Here is a 27,721-nt window from a genome sequence, read left to right as displayed (position 1 = left end):
GAAGCATTCTGTGACTCTGGGCAATCAGTGCCTGAGCTTCTCACAAATGGCAATCAAGCGGATCAAGCAGGACCTTCCCCCTGTGAATCCACACTGGCTGAGACTGCTGACTGCGTTGTCTCTCAAGGGTTTTTCAGCAACTCCCTAAATAACCTCCAGGATTTTAACAGACACTGATGTGGGACTGTTTAGATATATTAGATTACTCTGTTGCCCCTTATCGTTACACACATTCCCTAAATTGCCTTTCATTCTATAGAAGAAACCTGAGCTTGACACGAGGGGCAGGACGAACGCAGCTTCCTGGAGACTTCACGCCACTGATTCCTAGGAGGCTCCACCAAACGCTGCTCGGTGAGTGAAGAGGATGCGGACAGCCTCTCCGAGAGCTCCCTGCCAGACCCCCGCCGCTCCCTCAGAGCCTGCCGCCATCTTGGCGCCCCTCCCGCCGCCGCGCGGGGGGCGTCGGGACGGGGCGGTGCTGCCGGTGGGGATTGGCCCACCTCGATCACGTGGTGAGGGGCAGCCGTCCGCGAGCCGGTCCCGCGAGGCGTGGCCGTTGGGGCGGTCGTTGATTGGCCGCGGTGCGAGGCGTGGCCGTTGGGGCGGTCGCTGATTGGCCGCGGCGCGCGCGGCCCGGCGCGAGGGCAGCACCGCCCACGTGACGCGGGCGCGGGGCCGGAGTGGGCCCGTAGCGGCGGCAGCGGCGTTGGTGGCGGTGGCTGAGTCCCGCCGGCGGTGAGTGAGGGCCGGTGGGCCCGCGGCCCCGGTACCACGGCCTCAGGCCTTTCCTCAGCCCCGCGGACTGAGCTCCCTCCGGCGGCGCTGCCACCCCGGGCCCCGCTCAGCCACCGAGTCCCGCTCAGCCCCCAAGACCCGCTCAACCCTGGGCGCCGCTCAGCCCCCGCCGGGGCCGCTATCATAGGGACAGTGGTGTCCGGGCCGCCGTGCAGCGGGAGATCAGGCGGCCGGAACGCAGCCCCGGCCCGGGAGGCGTCGTCCCATCCCGGGAGGTGCAGCCCCGGCCCGGGAGGTGCAATCCCTGTCCTGGAGGTGCAGCCCCAGCCCGGTGTTTATGCCCAGGCCTCCTGGGCCGCGTCAAAGCCAGCCTCGCGGGCTCGTTTTGTTTCCCCAGCAGCTGGATTTCCTTCAGCCCTTACAAATGGAGCGGTGTGGTGTGAGGAGAGAGACCTGCAATGGACTGGAGGGATAGCGGGGAGCTTCCAGTGTTGGAGGGAAGACTGGTACAAGGATTGATTTCTTTCTTTCTTCTCTCTAACGATTGCAGCAAGCGCTCACACCACGGCCCTTTGTCACTTCCCGAGAAAACTCCAAAAGCAAAGCACTTGTTCTACTACCAACATCCTCAGTTATCCTTGGTGAAATCATCAGTGCAGACATTTCCAAATGCAATGGGAACGATGCCGTGAGGCCTGGTAAGCCTTGGCCATAGCCATGACAGAGCCCCACAGGGTTTCGTTCACCACTCTGCATGGACCACTGAGCAGCAGCTTCCTGAAGAGGTCTCGGAAGGACGATGGAGAGCAGCCCCCGGAGCCCGAGCCGGCGGCCACGGCCGTGCGCATCACCCTGACCCTCTTCGAGCCCGACCACAAACGCTGCCCGGAGTTCTTCTACCCAGATCTCCTCAAGAGCTGTCGAGGCAAAGTAAAAGGGAGTTCTTCAAGTGACAAGGTGAGTGTCCCTGGGGGGCTGTGGGAAGTTGTGTTGTAGCTGAAGGTCTCAAAGGCTGTCTCAGCATTGCTTTTTGAGAGTTGGGTCTGTGTTTGCTGTGAGGTGCTGCAAGGTGGGAGGAGGGTGGGTGAACATCCTGCAGGCAGGAGGACTGACCCCTGGCTGGTTTTCTTGTTGTCAGGATATGCTGTCACTCCAGCTCTTGCTGGAATTTGGTGTTGTGAGGGTGTTGTGCTAGTGGCAAGTGTGGGATGTGATACTCGTTTAGTTTGGAATGGCTGGATGTAAAGTGAGTTTTGGTACCTGGGCTGCTGGCAGTGATAAGGAGCTGTTTTCTGAAGAGCACCAAAGGAGACATGAATGAAAACCCCTGTAGCATCTAAACTTTGAGTTAGGAGTGTTTGTCTGTGAAAAAAAATTACTGGATTCTGTTCCTTTTACTGTTTACCTTCAGGGCTATTACCAGTCAGTTATGTTTTATGCCACTTGATTTTGGGGTTTTTTTTTTTTTTTTTGAGGGTTGGGAGAAGCAGAGGCAGGTACAAAACTAGCTGTGAGAGCACCCAAACCACAGAGACACTCTCAGAATCCCACCATAGTTTGACTTGGAAATGCCTTAAAGCCTATCCCATTCCACCCCTACCATGTCTAGGGACACCTTCCACTGTCCCAGGCTACTCCAAGCCCTGTCCAACCTGGCCTTGGACATTTCCAGGGATCCAGGGGCAGCCACAGCTTCTCTGGGCACCCTGTGCCAGGGCTCCCCACCCTCCCAGGGAACAATTCCTTCCTGGGTGCTCATGGCTGGGGCAAGTCCAGCTGTTCCCCCCCTAACACCCAAATCGTTCCCCCAGGGCTGCTCTAAATCCCTTCATCTCCCAGCCTGGATTGATCCCGTTGGTTCCTGGTGCAGCACCAGCATTTGGCTTTGTTGAACCTTGTGAGGTTCCCATGGTCCTAGCTCTCCAGCCTGTCCAGGTCCCTCTGGCTGGTCTCCCATCCCTCAGGTGTGTCAACCACACCACACAGCTGGGTGGCTTCTCCAGACATGCTGAGGCTACCCTGATCCCACTGGCCATGTCAGTGATGAAGATGTTGATCAGCACTGTCCTAAAGGTTGATTTATCTGAGCTTCTACTCCGCTGCTCCAGTAAGGATGGGTTTCATTTGTGGTGTTTTGGTGGCAGTGTGACAGAATTGACTGACGTGGTCTTAACCCTTTTGTTTCTACAGAAGAAAGACCTGGCTGATCCCTTCAATGATGAGGAAAAGGAAAGGCATAAAGTGGAGGCTCTTGCTAGGAAATTTGAAGAAAAATATGTAAGTTTTTCTTTAAACTGTGTTATTCTTTGGGCTGGGCAGTGCTGTTCAGCTCTCAGGCAGTGCTTTTAATGCCCACTGGCTCTCATGTTCCTATTCTCCCCCAGTCCTTTATCCTGGCTGCCATAGGCTGGTTTTTATGTTCTTTTTCTGTCTCAGGGCTGCAAAAATAGTTCAGATTTATTCTTAAATTAGATGAGTCTGATTAAAGCAAATGACATGAACTAAAGTGAGCAGCAAGTCACTTACTGTGATTGATAAAAATTAATTTCCTTAAGCAAAAATTAATTTCTAGGCCTTGCTGCTGTGGCAGGATGGAATGTGCCAAGTCCCTGAGCATGGGGCTGTGATGAGTCCACTGCTCTAAGGATACTGCTGCATGGATCTGTCTTACCTGTTCCTTTCTGTTCTTTCTTTTGTATTATTTCTGTGGTTGGCAATAAAACCATGCTGTGGTTTTTATACTCTTGGCACTTGGGGGTAGCAAGTTGTGTGTTGTTTTGTGATACAGATTTTGCTCATGGGTCACCCTTACACACACTGTGTCTGATGTCTGTAGTACTGAGTCTGTACCAACTGGAGCACTTAGGGAAGAGCAAGCCCTATGGAAGAGAACCCTGGCAGGAATGTTGAAGGGATGCAGACCCAGTTCAGTGTGGAGTCTGGCTGGCAGTTTTTCATTTGGCTGCACTGTTTTGTTTCTATATGGATTTACCACACCCTGGGAGTACAGTTTGATGGGAGCCAGCCCTGGTTTGGTTCTGTAGCTTTTCTGTCCTGGAGCCAGTGTTGCTGTCCTGTGTCAGGGTATCTCTGTGGTACTGGGAAAGAAAAGTGATCACAGTGTCCATGTTTCCTTGTTCAGGGTGGCAAGAGGCGCAGGAAGGACCGGATTCAGGATTTGATTGATATGGGGTATGGCTATGATGAGTCCGACTCCTTCATCGACAACTCGGAAGCTGTGAGTGCTGGGGGGTGAGAGTGGCTAAAGGTGGCTGCCTGGGAGTCTGAACCTGGACTTGGGAGTGAGCCAGGAGGGTGCCAGGGCCAGGGAATGAGAGCTCCTGGGGCAGCTGCATGGAAGGAGATGCTGGTAGGCATTCCAGTATGTTCTTGGGGGAGCACAATCTCCTCAGTCTTGTACCCAGGGACAGGACTTGAGGAAATGGCTGGAGCTGAGTCAGGGAGCTTTAGGTGGGATATCAGGAGAAGATGCTTCCCCCAGGGCATGGTCAGGCATTGGAACAGCATTCTCAGGGAAGTAGCCACAACACCAAGCCTGTGTGAGCTCAGAAAGTATTTGGACAATGCTCTCAGGGATGCACAGGTTGGGATTGTTGGGGTGTCTCTGCAGGGCCAGGAGTTGGACTCAATCCTGATGGGTCCCTTCCAATGCAGTATATTTTGTGATTCCATGAATCCCACTGCATCTTCCAAGTAGCTGAGCTACGGAATGAAGTAACCAAGCTCCCAGTGTCAATGAACTGTTTTCTGTTATTTCCAGTACGATGAGCTGGTTCCTGCCTCTCTCACTACGAAGTACGGAGGGTTTTACATCAACTCAGGAACGCTGCAGTTCCGGCAGGCCTCCGAGTCTGAGGATGACTATGTCAAAGAGAAGAAGAAGAAGTGTCCCAAGGTCAGCAAGGAAGCTTTCTCGATTATTCCTTCTGTAACAGCTCAGACCTTGCTGCATGAAAGTGTATTAACATCCAGAGTGGGAGAGATTCGTGACTTGGTGTGGACAAAATAAGGATAAGCACTTGAAATCCCATTGTATCCTAAAATTTCTTAGTAAAATGAAGCATGTCTGGCATGGATAAGACTCTGGTGGGATTACCTGGTTCCCAGAGCAGAGGTGACAGCAGCTTTCTGTCATCCTGGAAGTCACAGCATTATGGGGATGCTGTCAAATGCTGAAGGCAACACATGCCAGAACCGTGGTGAAGGCTGTAAGAGGGTTGGGTTAATGAGTCCTGTGTTTTCACATTCCTGGGAGAGGTCCCAGAGTGGCTTTGGGAGTGCTGGTAATGTTGTGGGAAACTCTTTGATTGTGACTTGCTTTTAACCCTTTGCAGAAGCGGAAGTTGAAAGATGGGAGTGAAAAAATAAAGAAGAAGAAGAAGGATGATTCTTATGATAAGGAAAAGAAATCAAAGAAGTCCAAGTTTCCAAAAGCTGGGTAAGAAGAGGAGGAGGGAATTCTTGCTGCTCAGCGCCTTGTTTCAGGGTTCCAGGTTACTGCAGTCACCTGTTGCAGTGTGGGGTGGCTTGAACACACATTGCAAACACCAGCAGGAAAACCCCTTCTTTGCTTCCAAAGTGGGAAAGAAAAGCAGGGGATGATGAAGGGAAGGAGCATAGCTCCACAGCAGCAGTGTGTGAGCAAAGAGAGCCACAACTGGCTGTAGGAGTGGTGTTTTTATAGGCACTGACAGTGGGAACAGGTATGGAGAGTAGAGAGAAAGATAACAGCTGTTGGGATGAAGCTGTAGGAGGAAAGGCAGGTGGGAAAGGCTTGGGCTCGGGGCTGTACGAGTCAGGCTGCAGGGAGGGAGAGGTTACAAGGCAGGCTGTGTTACTGCTCTCTCTGGGCAGTCCTTTGTACTCCTGCCCAAAGTATTTCTTGGATGAGTGCTCAGCTCTTTTATAGCTTTTGGGCTGTAAAATGGACTGGTTTTTCTTTTTGTTCTGAGTCATCTTGTGCTGTAGCTCTGTCCTTGCTTTGGTCTGCCTGGCCTTTCTCTTTCAGTATCCATATCTGTTGCTTTTCACTCACTTCCCAAATTTTTTCTTTCTTCCTTCAAGTGTTCTTTGTAATTTATCTTTTCCTGCATGGACCTGCTTTTAGGTGACAGCAACCTATGTGTCTGTATCATCAGTGTGTGATTCCTTCAAAGCGAGCAAGGAAAGGAATTTGCTCTCCTGGTTTTAATGCAGCAGAAAGCTTCACACTAACTCTGTCCTGCTTCCGTTCCTCTGTACTAATTGTGCATTTCCTAACCATCCTTGCTGGAATAACAATAATATCATGTAGCTAAATGAAAGCAGAGCTCTATGGAGGTGGTTTAAGCTCCAGCACCTCTCTGCAGTGAGTCAAGACAGCCTTCTCTGAGCTGAGATGAGCAGCTAGAACATTAGGACTTTTAGAAACTGTAAAATACTTTTTCTGGTGTAATTGGTTAAGGGGCTAAGACTTTCCAGGGAATTGTGCCTGAAGTGAGCTGAGGGGGAAGGGACCCTTTCTACTCCTTGGTCTTGTATTCAGTTCCCTTTGCCCCTCTATGCTTTGTTTATAGCTTCACAGCGTTAAATGCAAGTAAGGAGAAGAAGAAGAAGAAATACTCTGGAGCTCTCAGTGTCAAGGAGATGCTGAAGAAGTTTCAGAAGGAGAAGGATGCTCAGAAGAAAAAAGATGAAGAGCAGAAAGTGGTGACTCCTTCCCCAGCAGACCCTGCTGCCCCAAGGGAGGCAGAGGCCATGGCCGACCCTCTGCTCTCGCTCTTTGGCCACGCCAGTGACAGTGACCTGCTCCAGGCAGCCACAGCCATGGACTCCCTGAGTGAGCTGGACCTGGAAAGGCTCCTGAGCGAATCCCCAGAGGGCAGTCCCTGCCCTGAGATGGAGGATGGCAGTGACCTTGGCATGGGCTTGGAGCAGGAGTTCAAGCAGCCACCATCTCTCCCAGAAGGGCTGCCAGCCCCGCTGGAGAAACGGATCAAGGAACTGGCTCAGGTACTGCAGCTCCTGGGGGCAGTGGGGCTGGTGGCTACTGGAAGGGTACAGTTCTGCTGGATGTGGGTGGCAGCACCCAGGGACACAGCACATTCTAGTGGGGGAGTTTCTCAGATCCACTGGGATCACACCTTTGTGTCACCCAGTGTCCTCTAAGTCATTTTCTTGAAGGCCCAGATGTTAAGAATGTCTGAGTGCTGGTCCTTGTTGGCTACTGAATACAACACTGGAGACCACACCTGATCAGGATTCCTTCTTTACCCCTCTTGGCAAAATATGCACCTGATGTAAGAAGTAATTTCCAAAGTCAGTTTGATATGAATGAACTGAAATGTGAATTGCTGAGGCTGGAGGGCTGATTTGGGCTGGGATAAAAATAATTTTCCCCATAGTGGCTGTTTTGGGGCTGTTTTGAATTGTGCTGTAAAGAGAGCTGAGAACCCAGGGATGTTTTTGTTATTGCTGAGCAGGGAGTGCTCACCCAGTGCCAAGGCATTTGCTGCTCCTCACCCCACACTGCCAGTGTGGGGCCTGGGGGGCATGAGGAGCTGAGAGGGGACAGAGCCAGGACAGCTGATCCCAACAAGGATATCCCAGACCCTGCTGTCACGGTCTGCACAACCTGAGCGGGGATCGTGATGGTTCGTTCGACCGCGGGGTGCAAAGGACAACAGCAGAGACCAAGGTTTTGTTCAGCAGCAAGCAGCAGAGCAATTTATTGAGGGCCAACAATTCAGTTTTGGGGTAATGGTGAGAAGGAGAGAGACAAAAAGGTGACGAAGAGAGAGAGAAAGAGACAGAGAGACAGAAAGAATAGAGGGAATAGCTACCAACAGATGGGACGTCCTCGGATCATCCAGTGATGTCTTCCATCTGTGGGGAGAAAGAAGTCTCAAAGTCTCTTTGGAGAGTAATAATTTTATAGTCCATTTCAAGGTGAGGGACTGCTGGCCAAAAGGTGGGGAGATTTATGGACTATTGTGTTCAGAGCACCATGGCTTCAAGAATCAGGTGCAGAAAGTACGGCTGTTCTAGCCCCGTACCTGCCTGAGTCCATTGTACAGTGACAGTACAGCACACACACCTCTACACAGTCCCTTGGCAAGCATCCACCTTGGCCAGAGCAGAACTCCTGCCCAGAGTGAGAGGTGGGGTCCAGGGGTCTCAGGGTCTCAGTCTCTGATGACGATTGTGAGGCAGAGCAGGCAATCTTCCGACCGACCCTTACACATGCTTAGCATATAAAGCTGGGGAAAGAAGAAGAAGAGGGGGATGTTTGCATTGATGGTATTTGTTTTCCCAAGGAGCATGTTACATGTGATGGAATCCTGTTGTCCTGGGGATGGCTGAACACCTGCCTGTCCATAGGAAGTGGGGAATGAATTCCTTGTTTTGCTTGGCTTGGATGGCTTTTGCTTTCCCTATTACACTGCCTTATCTCAGCCCATGAGTTTTCTCACTTTTACCCTTGTGATTTCCTGCCCCATCACACCTGGATGAGGGAGCAAGCAACTGTGTGGGGCTGAGTTGCAGGCTGGGGTTAAACCATCACAAGTACAAATTCCACCATAATATTTTTAATATGCTGTGCTGATCAGGACAGTGAAGGGGTGCACAGTGCTCTGTGTGAAAAATAAGAGGGTGCAGCTGGAGAGCTTTGCCGCTGTTCTGCACTGGGAGAAGGCCTGGAAAGCCCTGTAGGTGGGGCTTGAGGATTTGCTAGAACCATTTCCATGTCACAGGCAGATTCTTTGCATAAGCTTGGGTACCACTGGAACTGCAGCAATTTGGCAATTTGAATCCTTTTGCTGTTTTTAGCATCTTGTTGGTGGGATACCATTTAGGGAGTGGAATATATTAATGTCTGGAAGGGAGATCCTGTGTATTTTCACCAGTAGCTCCTCCTGTAGCTGGACTCCTGGGGGACTCACCCATCTTCTCTAAATGTGGTGTGCTTTGGGAAGCTCCAGTCTGTTTTGGAGAAGGAAAACATTGGGTGCTGCTCAGGGACCCCTTCCTGGCATGTCACAGTGTGCTTTCAGCCTTGTGTGAGGGCTGTCACCATCAGCCTGTCAACAGCTGCTGGGAGGTTTTGTTCCTGATGCTGGTGTGGTTTTAAACATTGATTTTAAGTCATAAACACGCCCTTGGAGCTCTGTGGTGGCTCTGACTCCTGGGGCACTTCAGATTAGAGCACCTCTTATTTAAGTAAGAGATGCTGAGTAACTCCTGTTACTGAAGATAAGCTGCTCTTAGAGAACTGTTCTGCTGAGTTGTGCAGTGGGGGTGAGCAGATGGGAGGGCAGGAGGAACTAAAGTAAGTATTACCACAGCTGATAAAAATAATGGGCTCTTGGTGGATGTTTCTGTTTCAGAAAGCACCAAAATAGCTGTTTCTGACTCTATCCGAGTTAAAGGAAAATATTTTGGAAGTTCCACGATTCCAGGTTAATTGTTCTGGTGTTGTGAAACAGTTTAATAGCAGAATCCCCACTGATTTTCCTGCTTAGATTTTCTTGCTGCTGTGTCTTTTGTTGCTGGCTTGGAGATATTAAGAAAAGAAACTGAAACCTGTGGCTCAGTTAGGACTTTGGGACATGAATTCAGGTGGGAATGAAGAGGTGCTGAGAGCCAAGTCTCTTCATCCTAGAGGTGGGAGCATCTCCTGAGTTAAATGGAGCCTCCAGGCATTTCCTCTTCTATTTGAACTGCTTTGACTTTAACCCTCTCCTTCCTAAGTACTTTTCCTGTTGAGGATTCTCCTTAGCATAGAGCCTTCTCCTTTGATATCACCTGCTGCTGGCAGGGAGGAATGTCCACCCTCTGGGTATAAATTAATTGTTTGCCTGCCTCATCTTTGCAGTGTGAAATCATGGGATTTCAAAATTCTCTCCTGGTCTCCTTTCCAGACCAAGGAATCACTAACTCATTGTGGTACCTTGTGCCAGTTCCCAGTTTTGTTTATATCCCCACTCAGAAAAAACTGAAAGCTCTTGGCAATTTGCTACTATCTCATTGATCTCTTGGAATTATTTCCCTGCTGGACATATTTTTCATGGGTGTGATGTTTTTGAGCAGTGCTTTGCGAGCTGCAGTCATAGCTCAGGAAGCTTCCTGAACTGGACTTTTTTTTGTTTCCATGGTGTTGACTAGGAATAACACATCCCCTGTGGCTGTGACTGTTCTCTATTGGAGTCTTGGCTTAGTTTCCAGACTGATCTGGAAAACCTGGTGATAAATCTCCTCAGCCTTCCTAAGATGTGATTAGGATGAGCTTTCCTGGTCCAGGGACAAGTTTTGTGCTGATATTCCTTATTCCACAGAGAAGTTAAAACCATGCCCTGAAGCTTTTGTTATCCCCATGGCAAGTTTGCCAAAGAAGCCACCAAGCCACCTCCTTTGTCCCACAAAACAGAGGAATCTTCACTCCAGGGTGGTAACTCCAGTGCATCTGGAGAGGAGAACCCAGACTGGGAAAGTCTTCAGGTGTGCAGGACCTGGTGAAACCAGCTCAGGCAGGGTTGGACTTGAACTGGGGAGGTGTGAGAGGACAGGGCACCACCTCACTTCTGCTGTGACAGAGTTTATGTAATACAACTGTGCCTTGTTTTACAGTAGTTATATGATGGTTTTGAAGACTCTTGGTTGCTTGTGCTAGCTGTGAGCTGCTGGTGATTTGTGTTGTTTCCTGACTTCCAGGCTGCCAGAGCTGCTGAGGGAGAAGGCAAGCAGAGATTCTTCACTCAGGACATCAACAACATCATACTGGAGTAAGTGCTGCCAGCAGAGAGGTGTGGGAAAGGAGAGCATTGGGCAGAGCATTTTTGATAAATTCAGGAGCAGGTTCAGCAGGAATTGTGAGGTTGTCCTTGTACAGATCTTCCAAGCAGAACATGCCCAGAATAACATGGAAGTCTCCTAGAAATGGTTTTCAATTGAAATATGATGAGGTAGGAGAATGCTGGAGGGGATCTATCCGGGCCTTCTGTTCTCAAAATGCTGCCTGATATTTATGTGCCTAAATTTGGTCACTTGACCTGTGAGTTTAGCTTGATACCAGTAAATCTGTTCCTATGAGAGATGTCAGGCATGTTTTTGCTACTTAACTTATATGTTATGTAGAATGGTGTATAACTGGGATAAGGCTGCTGTGTTCAACTGGTTCTCTGGGAAAACTGGAGGAATTCCATTCCTGCTCTGTGTTTTGAGGCCCCAAATTACAGAGTGCCAGTGTTGCTCAGGCAGCTGCAGATAATGGCTTCATTCTTCTGCCAGAGCCTGGAGAGGGCAGATGAATGCACAGGGCTTTGTGATCAGTGCAATAATACTGACACCCAGGCTTTAATTTCATTAAGGTTTATCCAGGCACTTGCAGAGAACTGCCAAGGGAAGGTTTGGGACTCTGTTTCCCTCTCATTTCCAGGGCTGATTACCATCTTCCAGCATTCCAGTGCTGGCTGCACAAACAGTCCTTGTCTGATGTCAAACTGATCACTTCATCCTCATTCAGAGGAGATTTAGGCATATTTATAGGATTTTGCTGTACATTTTGTATCAGAGCAACCCCTGATGTGAATATAGATGGTGAGAAGAACTCACTGTGAGCAGCCCTGGGAGAAGGATTTGGGGTGTTGGTGGGTGAGAGGCTGGACATGCACCCCTCTGTGTACCCAGAAACCCCCCTGTGCTGGGCTGAGCCTCAGTGTGGGCAGCAGGAGGGGGAGACTCTGCCCCCTCAGGGGAGACCCCACCTGCAGAACTGCCCCAGCCCTGGGGCTCAGCACAGGAAGGACCTGGAGCTGCTGGAGAGAGCCCAGAGGAGGCCACAGAGCTGCTCCAAGGGCTGGAGCCCTTCTGCTCTGGAGCCAGGCTGGGAGAGCTGGGAGTGTTCACCTGGAGAAGAGAAGGCTCCAGGGACACCTCAGAGCCCCTTCCAGGGCCTAAAGGGGCTCCAGGAGAGCTGGAGAGGGACTGGGGACAAGGGACGGAGGGATAGGACTCAGGGAATGGCTTCCCACTGCCAGAGGGCAGGGATGGATGGGATATTGGGAAGGAATTGTTCCCTGGGAGGGTGGGCAGGCCCTGGCACAGGGTGCCCAGAGAAGCTGTGGCTGCCCCTGGATCCCTGGAAGTGTCCGGAACCACATTGGACAGGGCTTGGAGCAGCCTGGGACAGTGGAAGGTGTCCTGGCCATGGCAGGGGTGGAATGGGATGGGATTTGAGGTCCTTCTAATTCAAAGCATTCTGTGACTTTGATGATGGTGATGATGAATCACTTGGTGGTTTTTTACACTTCCTGACACTAAGAGGTGGCTTAAAAAGCCAGGCTCCTAATTTGTGTTTAAGTGTGTAGATGGGTTTGGCATACACTGAGCTCTCTCATCCACTCACTTGGAAGTTGAAATCCTAGGGATAGAGTTTGATTTTGTATTGTCCTGTATTCCACTGCCTCAGCATCTGATATAACCAATGTGCACTTCTCATTCCTCCTGCTTGCAGCTGCCAGGGAGAGCTGCAGAACAGATGACACTGCTGACTTGCATTTGTTCCTTCTCCAGTTACTCCCAGACAAGATTCAAAGCATAGCTTGGGATAAAATCTGTTGATTCTAGAATCCAAAGAGCCTTCCCACAGTTTGCCTTGTCCTTTGTCGCTGTGTCCCTGCCTGCAGCTCCCCTCAGAGTGGCCCTCGTTGCTCAGGAGTCCCTGCTAACGCTGTGTTTTCCCTGCAGCATCGAGCTGCAGACGCGGGAGCTGAGCAGCCAGGTGCGCTCGGGGGTCTACGCCCACCTGGCTGCCTTCTTCCCCTGCAGCAAGGACACCCTGCTGAAGCGAGCCCGCAGGCTCTACCTCTACGAGCAGGTGAGGGGAGTGGCCAGCACAGGCCTGTGTGTGGTAGCCCTGCTGGGCACAGCGTGGCTGTTGTCCCCAAACAGGCTGTGTCCCAGCACTGGGGGTGGGGGTTGGAACTGGCTGCATTTTGGAGTCGCAGCCATGTAGAGCTTCAGGCTGTTCTGTGCTCGCTGCAGGGTGGCCGGCTGAAGGAGCCTCTGCAGAAGCTGAAGGAAGCCATTGGAAGGGCCATGCCAGAGCAGGTGGCCAAGTACCAGGAGGAATGCCAAGCCCATACTCAGGCCAAGTTTGCCAAGTAAGCTCCTCGGTTGCTAATTCCTCACCTGTAGCTTTTCCCAGCAGGACCAGAGGCTGCCACCTCTTTTTGTTCATTAGGCTAAATTTGCTGATGGGCATTGATTGGCCTAATTAAGCTGTGTGTGTGCTTTGTGGTGCTGGTGATGCCAGCTACAGCAGCACTGATGGGACCAGAGCTTGGCTGAAGGGTTTTGCGTGTACAGGCATGTCCTTAGGAACATGGCAGCCTGGGAATGATCAGGTTGGATTAGTCCCATCATCTTTGTTACAAAATATTGGGAGGTTTCTTAATCTTGAGCCCATAGCTCAGCTTGCACCCTAAGCCAGAGATTGCTGATACTGAAACCTCTGTCCAGTGCCATTCAGAGATACTTAATCCTCTCCTTGAACCTGCAGGACAATCACTTTCACATTTTCTGTCTCCATTTTAGGATGCTGGAAGAGGAGAAAGACAAAGAACAGCGAGTTTGTTCTGATGATGATGAGGATGAAGAAAAGGGAGGGAAGCGTGTTGCGGGCCCGCGGAAGAAATTCCAGTGGAATGATGAAATCAGGTTTGAATAACTCTGATATTAAGCAAACTTGTGACCTATCTCACTCTTTGCAGTTGGCAGTGGAGCATTTTGGAGCATGTCTTATTTACAGAGCAGTGCTGATCTCCTGTAGGAACAGCCAGCTTGGAGGTTTGTGGCACGTGGTGCTGTTTGTGAAAGCCACTACTGCATTTTTTACATCTCACCCTGAAACTGATTTCAGGCCTAGGCTAGTCCTGAGAGAAGTGCTGAGAAGCCTGTCTTCAGAGTCCAAAAGAGAGAGTCAGATCTTTAGGAACAGAAGGGATTCAGCTGAATTGCTGACATCCTACAGCCCAGACTCTTGACATCTGGTTGTGGAAGCAGTTGAAGCTGTTGGGTTTTGTGGCCCATGGCACTTGGGGGACTGACAGAGAAGGGAGTGCTGAGAATAGGGGAGAGTGACAAAGAGTAAAAGGAAAATCAGTCCTGCTGTCTTCTTCTTCTTATTCTGGAACAAACTGATTTGTGCTGCTGATCCATGTGTGACATAGCCAGCTTTGCTTCCTACCTTCTCCTTACTGAGAGGTTCAGTTCTGTGATTGCTACTGGTGCCTGTGGCTCTGGCACTAGTTTGCTACCTCAGCTGTTTCAGGAGATTACACTGGGAAGAGCTAACAAGACTTTTCTCCCTGGTGCATCCATGTGTGTGCACATACAGAGAAAGGAATGTGCCTTCCCCTTTCCTGAGGAGGCAGTGCAGGGTTGTGTTAGCAAGAGCCAGGTGTGTCTTGGTGTATTTATCCAGCCTGGATAAAGAGAATGATCTCCAAGTGGGAAAGGTCAATCTGCATAACTGTATCTAAAATCTTCCTGTTCCTCAGGGAGCTGCTTTGCCACTTGGTGAAGATTAAGTTGGATGGTTATGACCTTGACAAGAATAAGGCTCAGTCTCTAGAGGATTATGTGAAGACCTTCCTAGAAGGAGAGGTGAAGCCCCTTTGGCCAAAAGGCTGGATGCAGGCCAGGTGAGCAAGACTCAAGGGATTCCTTGTCCCCAGGGACCTGGGAAGGTCATTAGTCCTGCCCTTGCTCAGGGAATGGCTGGCTTTAGAGTTAGATTAGAGTGCTTAGGGCCTCGGCATGTGGAATTTTGGAAATTCCCAAGGATGGAGATTACCACAGCATCTCTGGGCTTCTGTTCTCGTATATGATCATTCTTCATGAAATCTTTTCTCCTTATTTCCGATAAGAATTCCCCTTGCTGCACTGAACTGAATATTCCCTGCTTTTCTGTTTTGCTGTGCACCTTTGAGAAAGGTCTGGCTCCATCCTGTTCCTGTCCCCAGCACTCTTTAGGTAGTGGAAAACTACCACTAGATTCCTCCTGGGTCTTCTCCTTTTCCAGGCTGAGCAAACCCAGTTCCCTCCACCTCTCCTTGGCTGTCATGTGTCCCTGTTCCTCAGGGTGTCTCCAGTTTGTTGGCATCTCTCTCATATTGTGGGGACCCTGAAACTGGATCTGTGTCCAGATGTGTCCTCCCAGGTGCTGAGCAGGGGATAGTTTGCTCTCAGTAGGACACCTTTGCAGCAGTGGCTTCCCTTCAGCTTGCTCACCAGGACCCCCAGGCCCTTTCCTGCAGGGCTGCTGCCCAGGGTTATTCCATCCCAGCTGCAGGACTTGGTGCTGGATTTCACTGAGCCTCACAAGGTTTGTGTTGATCCCTTTCACCTGGGAAGGACCCTGTGAATGGCAGCCCTGCCCTCTAGCATATTCTCCTCCCTCCCTCTGTCTCTTTTCACCTCACAAATTCCTGAGTGCAGCCAGGACTGGAAATGGCAGTGCTGAGTAGCCTTGGTGCTGTGTTGATATCAGACAGGTACCACTGGCAGGTAGAACTGGCACTGAGGTCAGGCCCATGGGCCAGTCTGTGCTTTCTTGGCTCTGTATTACAAAAGATCACTTTATAATCACAAAGGATACATTTTTCAGACACTTGGGAAGTCTTATCTGGAGTATTCCCAAAAGAAGGCAAAGTAGAAAAGTTTTAGGGGCTTATTAGAGTCAGTAGAATTTGGTGTGGTTTCTGTACCCTCACTGCCATTTCCTGCTCTTTCCCACTCTCCATCATCCCTGCCCTTGAGCTGGCAGTGGCAGAGAGCCACACAAATGGCAGAGTCCCTCTGCTGGGACTCTCATCACCTTCTGGCCTGCTTTGTTTTGCTCAGTACTTTGAAAGAAAAGACAACTCTGCAGTCTTACTTCTGGAGTCTTTCAGGTTCCTTCCAAACCAGGCTGTTCCTTGACCTGTCTCTTTGCATTTCATGAGCTGGGGAGTGCTGTCTTTGCTGAATTTGCTTTCTGGGTGTTGGGGAGTAAAGGAAGATGTAGGTAGCAGTTCCTAAGAGCAGTAAGTATGAGTGGCACATCACAGATCCACTTGGAAAGTCCATGGCTGTTTGTTGCAGTTGCACATGTGCAGGAAGCTCAGTGCTGAGCATGGTTGTAGTGTGGTGGTGCAGGAGCTGAAAGGTGGCCTTAGGAGGTGGAGGAAGATTCCTGCTTAGTTAATAAAGATATACCCAGCCTGAGGGGCTCAGCTTGCCAAGTTTTTAAAACTTTTCTTTGACGAAAAGGAAATTAAAATCTTCAAGTTTGATGGTGGAACTGTTGTTGGACACTCGGGTGTTCACCCAAGACTCAGTGTAGGAGGCACTTCCCATGGAATTAAGTACAGTAAGTAATGCCTCAATAAAAGTGAATTTCCTGGTTGCTTTCCAATGGCTCAAGGACAATGGTTTCTCCTGCTGGAACTTGGAGTTGGACTTGATCTTTCTGGATCCCATCCAACTCAAGGTACTGTCTGACTTGGTGATTTAAAGACACAGGTGGAGTGACAGCCACGGGGAGGGATTGGTGGCTCCAGGACAACTGTAACAATTTTATGGATAAGTCAGCTTGATTCACTGTCATCATGATCTCAGAAGTTCATCTGTAAGAGGAGTTTGAAGGTGGACAGAGCAGCAGTTTCAGGGATGCGTTGGAGACACCCTGCCACGAGTTTCCTCCACTAAGAGATGATTAACAGAATGTTAGGTTAACATAAGCTTGCTTTTTAGAGACAAGTGATGACAAAAGTCTGTTGATACCATCCAGCAATCACATTCCATGTGCCAGTACTGAAGGAATGTTTACAACTTCTTCCTGACATGTGAGAGGGCAGCTGAGTGGCAGCTGGTTTGGGTCAGAGAGTGTTTGTGGGAGACTGGTTTGCCCTCAGTAGTGCAGGGCTTTGGATGAAGCTCAGTCTATTGGCTGTGCTCAGTCAGTCCTTCTCAGTCAGAAAGGGTTGTGATGTACAGTCACCTCAGCTCTTGGCTGGGGACACAAAGGCAGCACAGACCCTTCTCTCCTTCAGTGCTGTGTGAGAGGCACAGGAAGGGAACTTTCTCCCTGGAAGCTGAAGAGCTCTTGGATGATCTGTGGCAGCAGGAAGGCCCTGAGGGATGATCCTGCCTCTGCAGTTGGCTTTTGAAGCTGTCCGAGCTTTTTCCGTAGGCATTGTCCAACCACTGCCTTCATGGCCTTTCCAGTGCCTACAGGCATTGCTCCCCTGAGAGAGAATTGTGTGGGGCAACTCAGGATGATCTTCCTGGAAAAGGGCTGAGTATTGGTTTGCTCTCTGTGGTTTCAGTTTCACTAAGTCCCCTGCTGTACTGTGCAGCTGTCTCCAGTGATCCCAGCTGCTCTACTGGGTCTTGCTGGATATCACTTCTCATTGCTCTCTTCCCTTCTTAGGACACTGTTTAAGGAGAGCAGGCGTGTACACGGACACCTCACATCAGTCCTGTGAGTATCACAGCATTCCTTTGGAGTGAAAACTGGTGCTCTCCATTCCCTGGGGCCTGGGGGGATCATGCAGCAGCACCTGAGCTTGCTTGGCTCCCCCCACATGGATCAGTGCTGCTTCCTTTGGGGAGGTCTAGGGAGAGCAGCTGTTTGTGTGGGACATCTCCCAACACTTTCCTGAGGTGCTTTAGCCTTCAGCAAGCTCAGAAAGAAGAACTTTAAAGCCAGATTGCCCCTGGTTCAACAGCCTGGAGTCAGTGCTGGGCCTGAGAGGCTCAGGGAGGTAAAGTGAAGTGTGATTACTGCAGCCTATTCAGTTGGTCCTTGCTGGATTGTGGATTCCCTCTTTCTTGTTGCCTGGCTCCAGGAGGGTCACAATGAGCTCAGATTAGTGAAGATGGGGTGCAACAGGCTGGTGGGTGGCAAACCAAGAGCCATCACAATCCAGCTGGGCAGGGGCTTTAACCCAAAGGGTCTCATGGATCTTGCTGGTGGTTGATAATAGATGAGGACATGGATTTAGGCTGGTGTCAGTTTGGCAGACAGTCCTGTTCTTGGCACTGGATGAGTGAGGGAAGTGCAATAGGGTGTAGAGTCATCCTTCCCTCAGCCACACTCCCCAGCAGCTCAGGGATGTCTTGTACCAGGGATTGCATCTGACCAGATCTGTTCTCTGGGAGTTTGGCAGACGCTTTTCCATCCTTGGCTTCTTCTGGGAACCCAAAAGAAAGGTGTAACTTCTGCAGAACAGTCTCTGTGCCAGTTTCTCTCTGGATGTTGCTGTAGGAGGGCAGCAGTGGGGTCCTGCAGCTGATGCAGGGGGTGTGTGTGTGTGTGTTTCACTGCTCTGCTGCCATTCCAAGACTGCTCCACTCCCTAATCTGCTCCCTGTGTGGGAGTTGGGGCTTCCAAGCGCGGCAACCAAATGTCATGTGGTTTTGAATCCTAGCAACCCAAGATGCTGCCTCTGTTCCCTGCAAAGACTCAGTGGATCATCACTAACAGGGCCCAGGTGTGCTCCCTAGCTGGCTCCTTCTCTGGGGCACTCACTGAGTCATGTTTCTCTTGTCTTCCTCTAAACAGGGCAAAGAAGAAAGTTATAGCTCCTGCTAAGGTGAAAGTAAAGGTGAGCTCTGTTTTCTGATTCTCATGGTTGGTATGTGCCAGAAGTCAAGTGACTGCAATCCTGAACCCTATGTTTGAGCTTTGATCTGTCCATCAGCTACTGTGAAATAGCTCTGCTCAGTATTTGGCTTTGTAAAAACAACAGGAGCAGCAGCTAAAAATGATGGCAGTGGCAGCTGGGAGGGAAGTGGGGGCTCACAGGCACAGAATATGTGTATCCTGCCTTTTATCCTCAAATTGTGAACCTTCCCTCCCCTTTTCAGCAGTAAACCGTGTCTCTTCTAACTGCCTTCTCCTGTGATGTTGTTCCAGGACTCTTCCTGCAAGCCAGACAAGAAGCTGTCAGTATCTGTCCCTTCCCTGCACTCCAGCAGCACCTTGGCGATATCTTCAGAGTCCCAGGGAGGAGCCCTGGGTATCAGTGCCCAAACCAGGGAACTCTTGTCCCTTGGGACAGCCCAAGCTGCCAGCAGCACTGCCACTCCTGCCACCTTCAAGGATGACTCCTTGGATGAGGACTTGATTCACAACCCCACCTCCTCCCTGGAAGCGGTGTCCAAGGAACTGGCTGTGCTGAACAGCAGGGCGGCAGCGAGCCCTGACTTTACTCTTCCTGCAGCTCCAAAAGCTCCACCAGAGAAGATCCCAACTCTTACATCCTCAGAGGAGAAGAGGACATTTCCAAAGCCCAACCCTTCCCCTACATCTTCCTCTGGTTCCTTCCAGTCTCCTCTAAACTTCCTAGCTGAACAGGCCCTGGCATTGGGCCAGTCTTCTCAAGACAAGAAGACAGAGAACTCGAATTACAAAGAGCATTCCTGCCAAGCCTCCCCCAGCAAAATCCTTCCTGATGCCCACCAGGCTAAACAGAAGCACCACAGCCTGGTCAGGCCAGGCCACGGGCCCCCGGCTGCGGCGCCGGTGCCAGGCTCTCAGGTGAAGGTGTTCCACCCTGGTGCTCAGCTGCAGAAAACATTCACCTCCCCAGCTCCCTTTGTCAAACTGCAGAACCCCAAGTCCTCCACCCCTCTGCCCCAGCGCTCCCTCCTCCAGCAGGTCAAGTCATCAACCAAAGCTCAGAGCTTCCATTCTTCCACGTCCCCAAGCAGCACCCAAAACTCCAGCAGCTCCCACAAGAGCCAAGGCTTGTCCTCATCATCTCTCAGCTATGCCGGGAAGCACTCGAGCGGCTCTGGCTCTTCAGGACAATCTTACAAATCGCCTTTTGTCGCTGGGTCCCTCTCCAAGCATGGAGCTTCTTCCAGCAGCTCCTCCTCTGGAGCTTCTGCCAACCAGGGCAGCTCCTCTGGGACTTTGCTCCCCAGTGTTCCAGCCCCTTCCCCGGGCTCGGCCTCCACTCGCCCGGCCTCGGGCTCCTCGGTGAAGAAAACTCCCGTTTCCCAGAAGCTCACCCTGGTGGCACCTCCTGGAGGCTCCAATGGAGATTCCAGCGGGGGCACCCAGGGGGTGGCCAAGCTGCTGACCTCGTCCCTGAAGCCAGCTGTGGTCAGCAGCACCACAGCCTCTACCTCTGTGCCGGTAAGGGGGCTGTGCTGGCAGCTCCTGCCTTGCTCACACTGCCCTAAAGAGGGCACTTCATAAGCAATTGCTGAAGTTCTTGAATGACTGTCTGGATTTTAGCTGATTTAGACTAGAAAGTTGTAGCCTTTGCCCTGTGCTTGCCCTCCAGAATTCCAACTTTCAATTTCAGCTTAAATAACCACTAAGCTGAATATTGTGCTGTCTTCCAAAGGCTGTTTTTGCCCTGGCTATGTCATGGTCCTGCCCTGGCTCTGCAAGTTATGGGGACAGTTAGGGCTCCCATTTGGATTAAGAGAAAGTGCAGCAAGGTAATTTATCACAAGAGATCAAATTCATTACATAAACTAAAAGTACAATGATGAATTTGTTATTAATTAGATCTTAGCCTTCTTTAAGTTAGTCCAAGTCATTACAGTATTATTGCCACTTTTGTCATGGCTGACCCATAGAATAAATGACCTGCAGAACCATGGAATCATCCAGGTTGGAAAAGCCCTCTAAGATCATGGAGCCCAACCATTCCCCCAGCACTGCCAAGGCCACCACTATAACCCATGTCCCCAAGTGCCACATCCACATGGCTTTTAAATCCCCCTAGGGACGAGGACTCCACCACTGCCCTGGGCAGCTGTGCCAGTGCCTAACCACCCTCCCCTTGAAGAATTTTTCCCAATATTTGTTGGGATAGAACATTTCAGTAAGGACTTCTGGCTTGTCAGTACAGACTTGTGTTATTACAATATTGTATTACTTCATGGTATAAGGGGCTTGGTTTTTATCTATAGCAAAAAAGTAATAGTTCCTAATGTTGCATTCATTTGTTGGCTGCTCATCCCTGCCTTCCTTTGTGCCCCATGGAAAGAACTGAGAAATACAAGGAGTGTATTTAATTGAAAAGCATGTACTACTCAGCTTATGTAGCTTGTCTGTTGCTGAGATAGAGAGCTGGGAAGCGCTCCCAGGTGGTGCCTGTCTCCATGAGACAGATCCTAAATAACATCCTGGGGTGCCTTGGGTGTCAGAGCTCGGTGCCTGTGTGTGCTGCTGTAAGTGAGTAGGAAGCATACCCCTGGAACTCACAGGCAGTGTGGAAACTTTTCCTCTGCCTAATGGAGGCACAATTCCAGAGCAAGGGAATCATGGAAGCAAATCCAGTGTGGCCACATTTGAAAGAGCTGGCTTACCAATGTCCATCTGCAGATGGCCTCAAGCATTGGTATCTCTTGGGTCCTGGCTGGGAGGGTGCTCTTTCCAAGGGGGAATTCTCGAGCATTCCATGTTTTGCAGATGTGTAAGTATGAATGATGCTGTGCCTTGGTTCTCCCTCTCCTGACTGACCTTTTCCATTGCTTTGCAGAAAGGAACTAGTGGAGCTGTGCTGCTAACGAGTTCTTCCTCCTTAAGTGTACTGGCTCCATCCTACAAGTCCAACAACCCAAAGCTGCCAGCCACCCTGAGCTCCACCCCGTTAGGTATTATCTCTCCTATTCATTCTTTCCCTCTCCATGTCATCTCCTTCAGTTCCGACTCCTCCCCAAAAGCAGGAGTTTCCAAGGATGCAATAGTTACAGGACCTGCTCCGGGAACTTTCCACCACGGCCTCGGGCACAGTGAGTATCCTGCTGCTCCCTGTGTGTCACTTGTGCCTGTGCTGTCACATCAGTGCTGTGCTAGGCTGGCCCAGTGCTCACCAACCCATCTCTTTGGCTGTTGCTTCATGCTGTGGTCCCTGCTTTCATATCTCCAGCAGTTGCATTTGGAGAACCTTGGGCATATCCCTAGAGCTGACCCAGAACTACCAATAACTGGAACCCGACCTCTGCTAACTGCTGCAGCTCCTCTGCTCATTTCTGTCTTGGATGTGTATTTGTTCCTTTTTTCCCTCTCCTCTCTTTGTTTTTCTCTCTAGGTCTTCTGGCTGGTTTGCACTCCAGCCCCCACCATGCAGCGCCACTCCCACACTCTGCCCTGTCCACTCATTTACCACAGAGTTTGCCAGGTAACTTGTCAGATGCTCGTGTTTGTCTTCTGCCTCATGAGTCTCCCTCTATCTCAGCAGATCCTTCTTTCAGGGCTGGAGCCAAAGGGGTTGTCCATGTTTCCCAGCTGTGGGGTTGTCACTAGAGCCTCTCTGAGGTACAGAGTGAGGGACTGGGAGCAACCTGGTCTGGGGAAGCTGTCCCTGCCCATGGCACAGGGTGGAACAGGAAGGGCTTTAACGTCCCTTCCAACCCAAACCATTCCATGATTAGGAAGAAATTCTTGGCTGTGAGGGAGGTGAGGCCCTGGCACAGGATTCCCAGAGAAGCTGTGGCTCTCCCTGGAACTGCCCAAGACCAGGTTGGACAGGGCTTGGAGCAGCCTGTGACAGTGGAAGGTGTCTCTGCCCATGGCAGGGGTGAAATGGGATGGGTTTTAAGGTCCCTTCCAATCCAACCATTCTGGGATTCTGTGATTTCTAGAGTGATGAGTCCTCAGTGCTTACAGCAAGTGTTGGTTCCTGGAGATACTCAGAATTATCCTGCCAGGATGAAAGCTGCGCCTGTTTGTGCACAGCCTGCCAGGATTGCCCTGGAATGTGGAGTTTTGTTCCTGGTGACCTACATAAAATGTGTCAGACTAGACTGTCTTGTATCTGTGCACTGAGTTAATTGCCAGCATCTCCTTCACAACAAGCTTGTAGTGTAAATGCAGATTGCTCCACTTGCTGCTCACAGTGTGAGGATTTGGCAGTTAAGCCTGTTCCTGCACCAGTTTGATGCCTGCAAAAGTTATGCATAAAACAATAGTTTCCCAAAGAAGGAGAGAATTAAGGAAAATTGAAATTCAGTGCAGGCTAATTGTACTTACTTGCTTCAGGGAGCTGCTTACTCCCCTGGTAACTCTTATTTCTGCTTTCTCGGGTGTGTTCTTGATCACTTCAGTGCAGTTCAGTGCCATTATCTTAGTACCTGCTGCTGTTGGGATGGTCTTCCTGGGCTAAATGAGGCTGATTTAGGAGTGCTAGCCTGGTCTTGTGGCTGTGTGCATGGATAACCATGTGGTCTCCTGGAGGAGTCCTGGAATAAAAGGCCCTTGACTGCTGAGCTTGTTTGCTGAAGAAAGAAGAGTGCTTTTTGCACTCGTGAAAAAGCAAAGAATTGGTTGGGTTTGCCTCCTTTGCTGAAGTGTGAGGTGGGCTGTGCCATGCTGGTGTGGTAGAGCTGAAGAAGGTCCTAGCAGTGATCACTGGTGTGGCAGACCCTTCCTTTCTGTTTGTAAATCATACTTCTGGAGTGAGATCAGGGATCACACCTTGAACATGGCTTGTGGAATATATTCCATGTCACTGAGGAGCAGCTCTTTGTCCCTTTAGTTGAGGGAATTCAGAGTGATCACTTCACTGTTGTTCATCAGGCTTATAACAGAAAAAATTTCATGGACTCTTCAGTAGGATGTAGGGTCAGAAGGCAAAAGACCATAAGTGAAGGAAAACTGACCATGGATACAGCTTCAGCAAGGACCTGCTTTCTCACTTGGTGTTTTTGCTTCAAGACTGGAGATGGAGCCTGGTGCTGCCATCTCTTGGAACATTCCCAATTCTGGTGTTTTGTGGAAGAGCACAGTAGATGTTTAAGTGACCCCCATAACCTTAAAATGAATTCCTGTGTTTTGTGGCACGAGCTGTGTTTGGCTCTGCCGACATCTGCCCACAGCTTCATTGCTGTGTCTGAACATGGGAGGTTGCTGCAAATGCAAGGGAATTTTGATGTCTTAAATAAAAATGCTTTTATATCCATGCTTATCCAAAAGCCTCTGAGCAAAGAGCATCCAATGCTTGCCTATGTGTGGTCAGTGCTGCCATTGCTGGTGGATATGCCTTGTGTTGGGGCTGGGAATGTGGAAATGGGATGTGCTGGGCTGAGTTCTTGCATGCAAGGAGCTGTTCTTGGCCTGCAGGAGAAGCTGCTGCTGCACTGCTGGGTGCCACTGCTGCTTAGCTGCATGTCTCAGTACTCCCATTTATTCATCACAGTCTAAAGTAGTTTTAATTACTCCTAGAAAACTTATGCTTCCTTAAACTTCCTTCCTTTTCCTCTCTTCAGTGCATTTTCTCTTTTCCTCTGCATCCATTCCTTTCTGTTCCATCTGTGGTGAGATTCTTATGGATCCTGTTGCTATCAGTGGGCACCTAAAGCCTTCATTTAAAAAGCACCTAATCAAATAATTAAAAAAAATTTAGTAAAACAGCTAAAGCCCTAGTTGAAAGGAGTTAGTAGGTGAGGGGTTGACCTCTTCTCCCACACAACCAGTGACAAGACAAGAGGAAACAGGCTGAAGCTGTTCCAGGGGAAGTTAAGGTTGGACATCAGGAGGAGTTTCTACATGGAAAGGGTGGTCAGGCATTGGCAGGGGCTGCCCAGGGAGATCTGGAGCCCCCATCCCTGGAGGTGTCCAGTGAGGGCCTGGACATGGCACTCAGTGCTCTGGGCTGGGGATGGGTCACAGGTTGGGATCCATGGTCTTGAAGGTCTTTTCCAACCTCAGCTAATTCTGTGATTACAATAGCAAAAATGTACAACAGGTTACTTCCAACCACACCCTGTATTTTAGGGATCCTGGAGGGGGAGATGTGGCAGGGTGGATTTAGAGAAGGACATGGGCTAAGGAGTTCCCTGGCAGCTGGAATTGTGCTGTGGGGTTCTGCTGGGAGCCCACAGGGGACCCTCAGTGCTTTCCTTGCCCCTTCCTCAGAGGCTGGGCTGCTCCCAGTGGAGAGATGTCTCCAAGCACACCTACTTCTTCCTGAGTCCTTGGTGCTGGGAGGAAAGAGTAGATCTTTCCCTTTATGCAGAGGCTTGGCTGTTCCATCTGCCCACACTGCATGGGCTGATGCTGAACCCTTCCCAGCTGGTTTTATTTTCTTTCAGATGCTTCTCAGCTCCACGGCAAAGGGTCCAATGCACAGCAGCGCAAGTTGTGACGCCTGCAAGGAGGGGAGCTCCAGCACTCATAGGATAAAACCCAGAGGAACAAGTCATGGACTTTGGATGCCAGCTGTGTCTTTTGATTTCTTTTTTTTTTCTATTTCTTTTTTTTATGACAACTGGAGAGACTGAACTGCACCGACGAACTCATTGGGACATCTGCTCAGAGGCTTTTGGAGCTGAGCCCCGCACACGGGGCTGCCTTGAGCCATGCCCTGATGAGAGGAGCCTTTTGTAGCACTGTTTTATTGCTGCTGCCCTTCCTGCATTCCCTGGCACTGGCAGGAGCTGGAACTCACAGGGAGGCTCAGTGGATTCCCACCCACCTGTGTCTGTAGCTGCCAAGTACCTCCAAGTCCAGTTACCTCCTTGGTGTCCCCAGGGAGGGTATGAAAGGTGCTTCTTTCTTCTGCTTTGGATTTACTTGGATAATTCTAGCACTGCCAGTGCTTTCTTGAAGATATTTGAGTAAGTTTCCAATTGTACTATAAAACTGTGCTACACTTCATTGGAGGATTTAACATTTCCTGTGTGGTGGATCTGAGGAACCACCTGATGTTCCCCTCTGGAGGAAAAGGAAGACTCTTTAGAGATTAAATACATTTTTAGATGCAGTCATTGACTTTTAGAATTCTACTTCTTTTGAGGTTTTGGATTTTTTCCCTCCAAAGGGATGCTTTTTTTCCTGCTCAGTTTTATCCTCATTGCCATTGAATGCATTGGATTGAATAGGACACTTCTTAGCATGTCACGTGGATCGGAAGACATAATTCCAGTGCCTTTTATGGTGGAGCAAGAATGGACAAGTGACACACATTTCAGACCTATTTTGTGTGCTCCTCAATCCTTTTTTAATCATTCTGTATTTAAAATGTATTCTGGTTTATTTAATAGAGCTTTTTATGGTTGCACATCAGAAAAACAAACAAAAAAAAAAACGAGAAAAAAAAAAAAAGCTGCACTGTCTGGATTTCAGTGGGACTTCAGTGGTGACCTGGTGACTGACCACAGTCCCAAATCCAGCAGAAGCACCAGTTCTCATCCCAGTATGTGCAGGCGGGTTCCAGGCCCTCCCCTAAAGCCATTCTTTTCTAGGGTTGTGAGTTAGGATCAATTTGATGGGCAGAGGGAATGAGTGAGATGAACCAAGGTCACAACCTGTCAAATTAATTCCAGAGAAAAACTCTGCTCTCCTCAATGGTACCTGCACCAGGATCATGTGCTCAGCACAGCTGCAGGAACAGGGACCATCTACAATTGGGGGGTGTCTTTTCTTGTTCATTTTTTTAACTTTTAGACCTAAGTACTCCCCCTGCACACCCCCTTTCAGGCTAAGGGCAGGCTGAGGCTCCTCCTGAGCTTTCTGAGGTTTGGTTTCCTGCTCTGCCCAGTCTGTCTTCTCTCAGGCCCCCACAGCCATGTCCCAGCTGTGCAGTGGTAGTGCTGATCCACATAGAATTTATTGGTATTTCCAGGAAAAGCTTGTAGCTTCCTCCTTGAGCTTTGGGGAAGGATGCTGACCCCAGGGTACCAGCAAATGTCTGCTTTAGTTTCCTCTGGTTTTTGTTAAGATCTGAAAAAGACTGTTTTCAATTTGAGCTGATGCATAACTGCCCAAGATCAGTGAGTTGATTGTATTTCAAATTAATGGATGCAGCTCAGATTTCAAGTCTGTTTACAGAAAATATGTAGGTTGTAGCAAAAGAGCCAAAGACAGAACTCACATGGGTAAAATGAAGCACAGCATTTCTTGGTGGACTCTGAGCAGTGGATGTCGTGTGGTTCCTGTTGAAGGCCTCATCCTGAGGGGTGCTTGGCACCTTCACCTTCCCCTGGGAGCTGAAAGCTTGGGACACCTGGCAGGACAGGGGCTCTCAGCGAGTGACTTGAGGTACTGGTTCTCCTCCCTCTCTTTGCTTTCACTTGAATGCTTCTGCTGGGGTTCCCCATGTGCGTGGCCGGAGCAGAATGCCCTCCTAGGAATTTAGCGAAGCCTCTTGCCTCAGGGAAATGTTTATGTGGTGGAAATTCTGTGGGATATTTTTTCTTTACATGCTATAATGAATGAGTGAGTGGTATGGAGCAGAGTGGCAGCAAGGCAGGCCCATGCAGAGCAGCTGATGGGGAGCCAGGCTGGCACCTCTGCCTTGGTGAGGCAACTTGCAGTGCTTCCAGGATGGAATGGGGAGGGATAGGCTCCCATGGCACTTACCTGGGGATGGCAGTTCCTTTTGAGTGTAAAAGCTGCAGTTTACTATTCTATTTTTTTTTATGTGTGTTGGCACTGTCTTGCTGAAGATGGTGGGGGTGATATGAAAACTGTTAATCTTGTACAGAACAACTCAATAAATTGTTTCAAACTTTCCAAAATGCTTTTTTCCCCCATCTCCTCTAGCTCCCTGACTTTGTTTCCAAGAATTTCTGTTGCAGCTTGGATGCTCATCTGTGTCTGGAGCAAGTAATGAATTACTGTTTTAAAGTCTCCTGTGTGGTGAGTGAATGGCAGCTGTGTTACAGCTGTTGCAAGGGTAGGAATGTTTTTTCTTATTCCCTGTGCTCCTGCTGGTGCTTGAAGTTGGCCTTTGCTGGAAGGGACTTGTGGGCCTCAGACCCCAGAGCACCAGTGTGATCCTCCCTGCTCCCTTAATTCACAAAGGTAAAATAGTGGTGTTAATCCCCCAGAGTGAGGAGGGATAAGCAAGGAATGCTTATGACTGCTTTTGTGGACATCAGAGCTCCCTGGGGTTTGGGTATTAGCTGAAATTTGGGGAAAAGGAAGTGAATGTGCTCTGGTGCCATCCCAGATAAGCCAGTGTTCTCTGGC

The 27,721-nt window shown here is 49.8% G+C and overlaps 1 protein-coding gene across 6 annotated transcripts; it reads left to right on the top strand.

Moving 5' to 3' along the window:
• Positions 1-651: 651 nt before the first annotated feature.
• On the top strand, positions 652-27,267 carry UBN1 (ubinuclein 1). 6 transcript variants are annotated; one of them, XM_033073955.1, is made up of 18 exons: positions 652-738; positions 1,289-1,695; positions 2,929-3,015; positions 3,881-3,976; positions 4,520-4,654; positions 5,094-5,197; positions 6,315-6,750; positions 10,450-10,520; positions 12,484-12,613; positions 12,781-12,899; positions 13,333-13,455; positions 14,298-14,441; positions 17,213-17,263; positions 18,347-18,389; positions 18,701-19,927; positions 21,288-21,540; positions 21,840-21,929; positions 24,841-27,267. In XM_033073955.1, exons 2-18 carry the CDS (start codon positions 1,456-1,458, stop codon positions 24,891-24,893), a joined length of 3,402 nt encoding a protein of 1,133 aa, XP_032929846.1. In that variant the 5' UTR covers positions 652-738; positions 1,289-1,455; the 3' UTR covers positions 24,894-27,267. The 6 variants fall into 6 exon arrangements, with proteins under 6 accessions (XP_032929846.1, XP_032929849.1, XP_032929843.1 ...); XM_033073958.1 differs by lacking the exon at positions 21,840-21,929; XM_033073952.1 differs by lacking the exon at positions 24,841-27,267 and having other exon boundaries at positions 21,288-21,923.
• Positions 27,268-27,721: the final 454 nt, after the last annotated feature.

The sequence above is a fragment of the Catharus ustulatus genome, chromosome 16 (genome assembly GCF_009819885.2).
Source record: "Catharus ustulatus isolate bCatUst1 chromosome 16, bCatUst1.pri.v2, whole genome shotgun sequence".
In the NCBI taxonomy this organism is placed as follows: domain Eukaryota; kingdom Metazoa; phylum Chordata; class Aves; order Passeriformes; family Turdidae; genus Catharus; species Catharus ustulatus.
The sequence above is the reverse complement of the archived record's forward strand: the minus strand, read 5'-3'. Positions and strand labels throughout refer to the sequence as shown.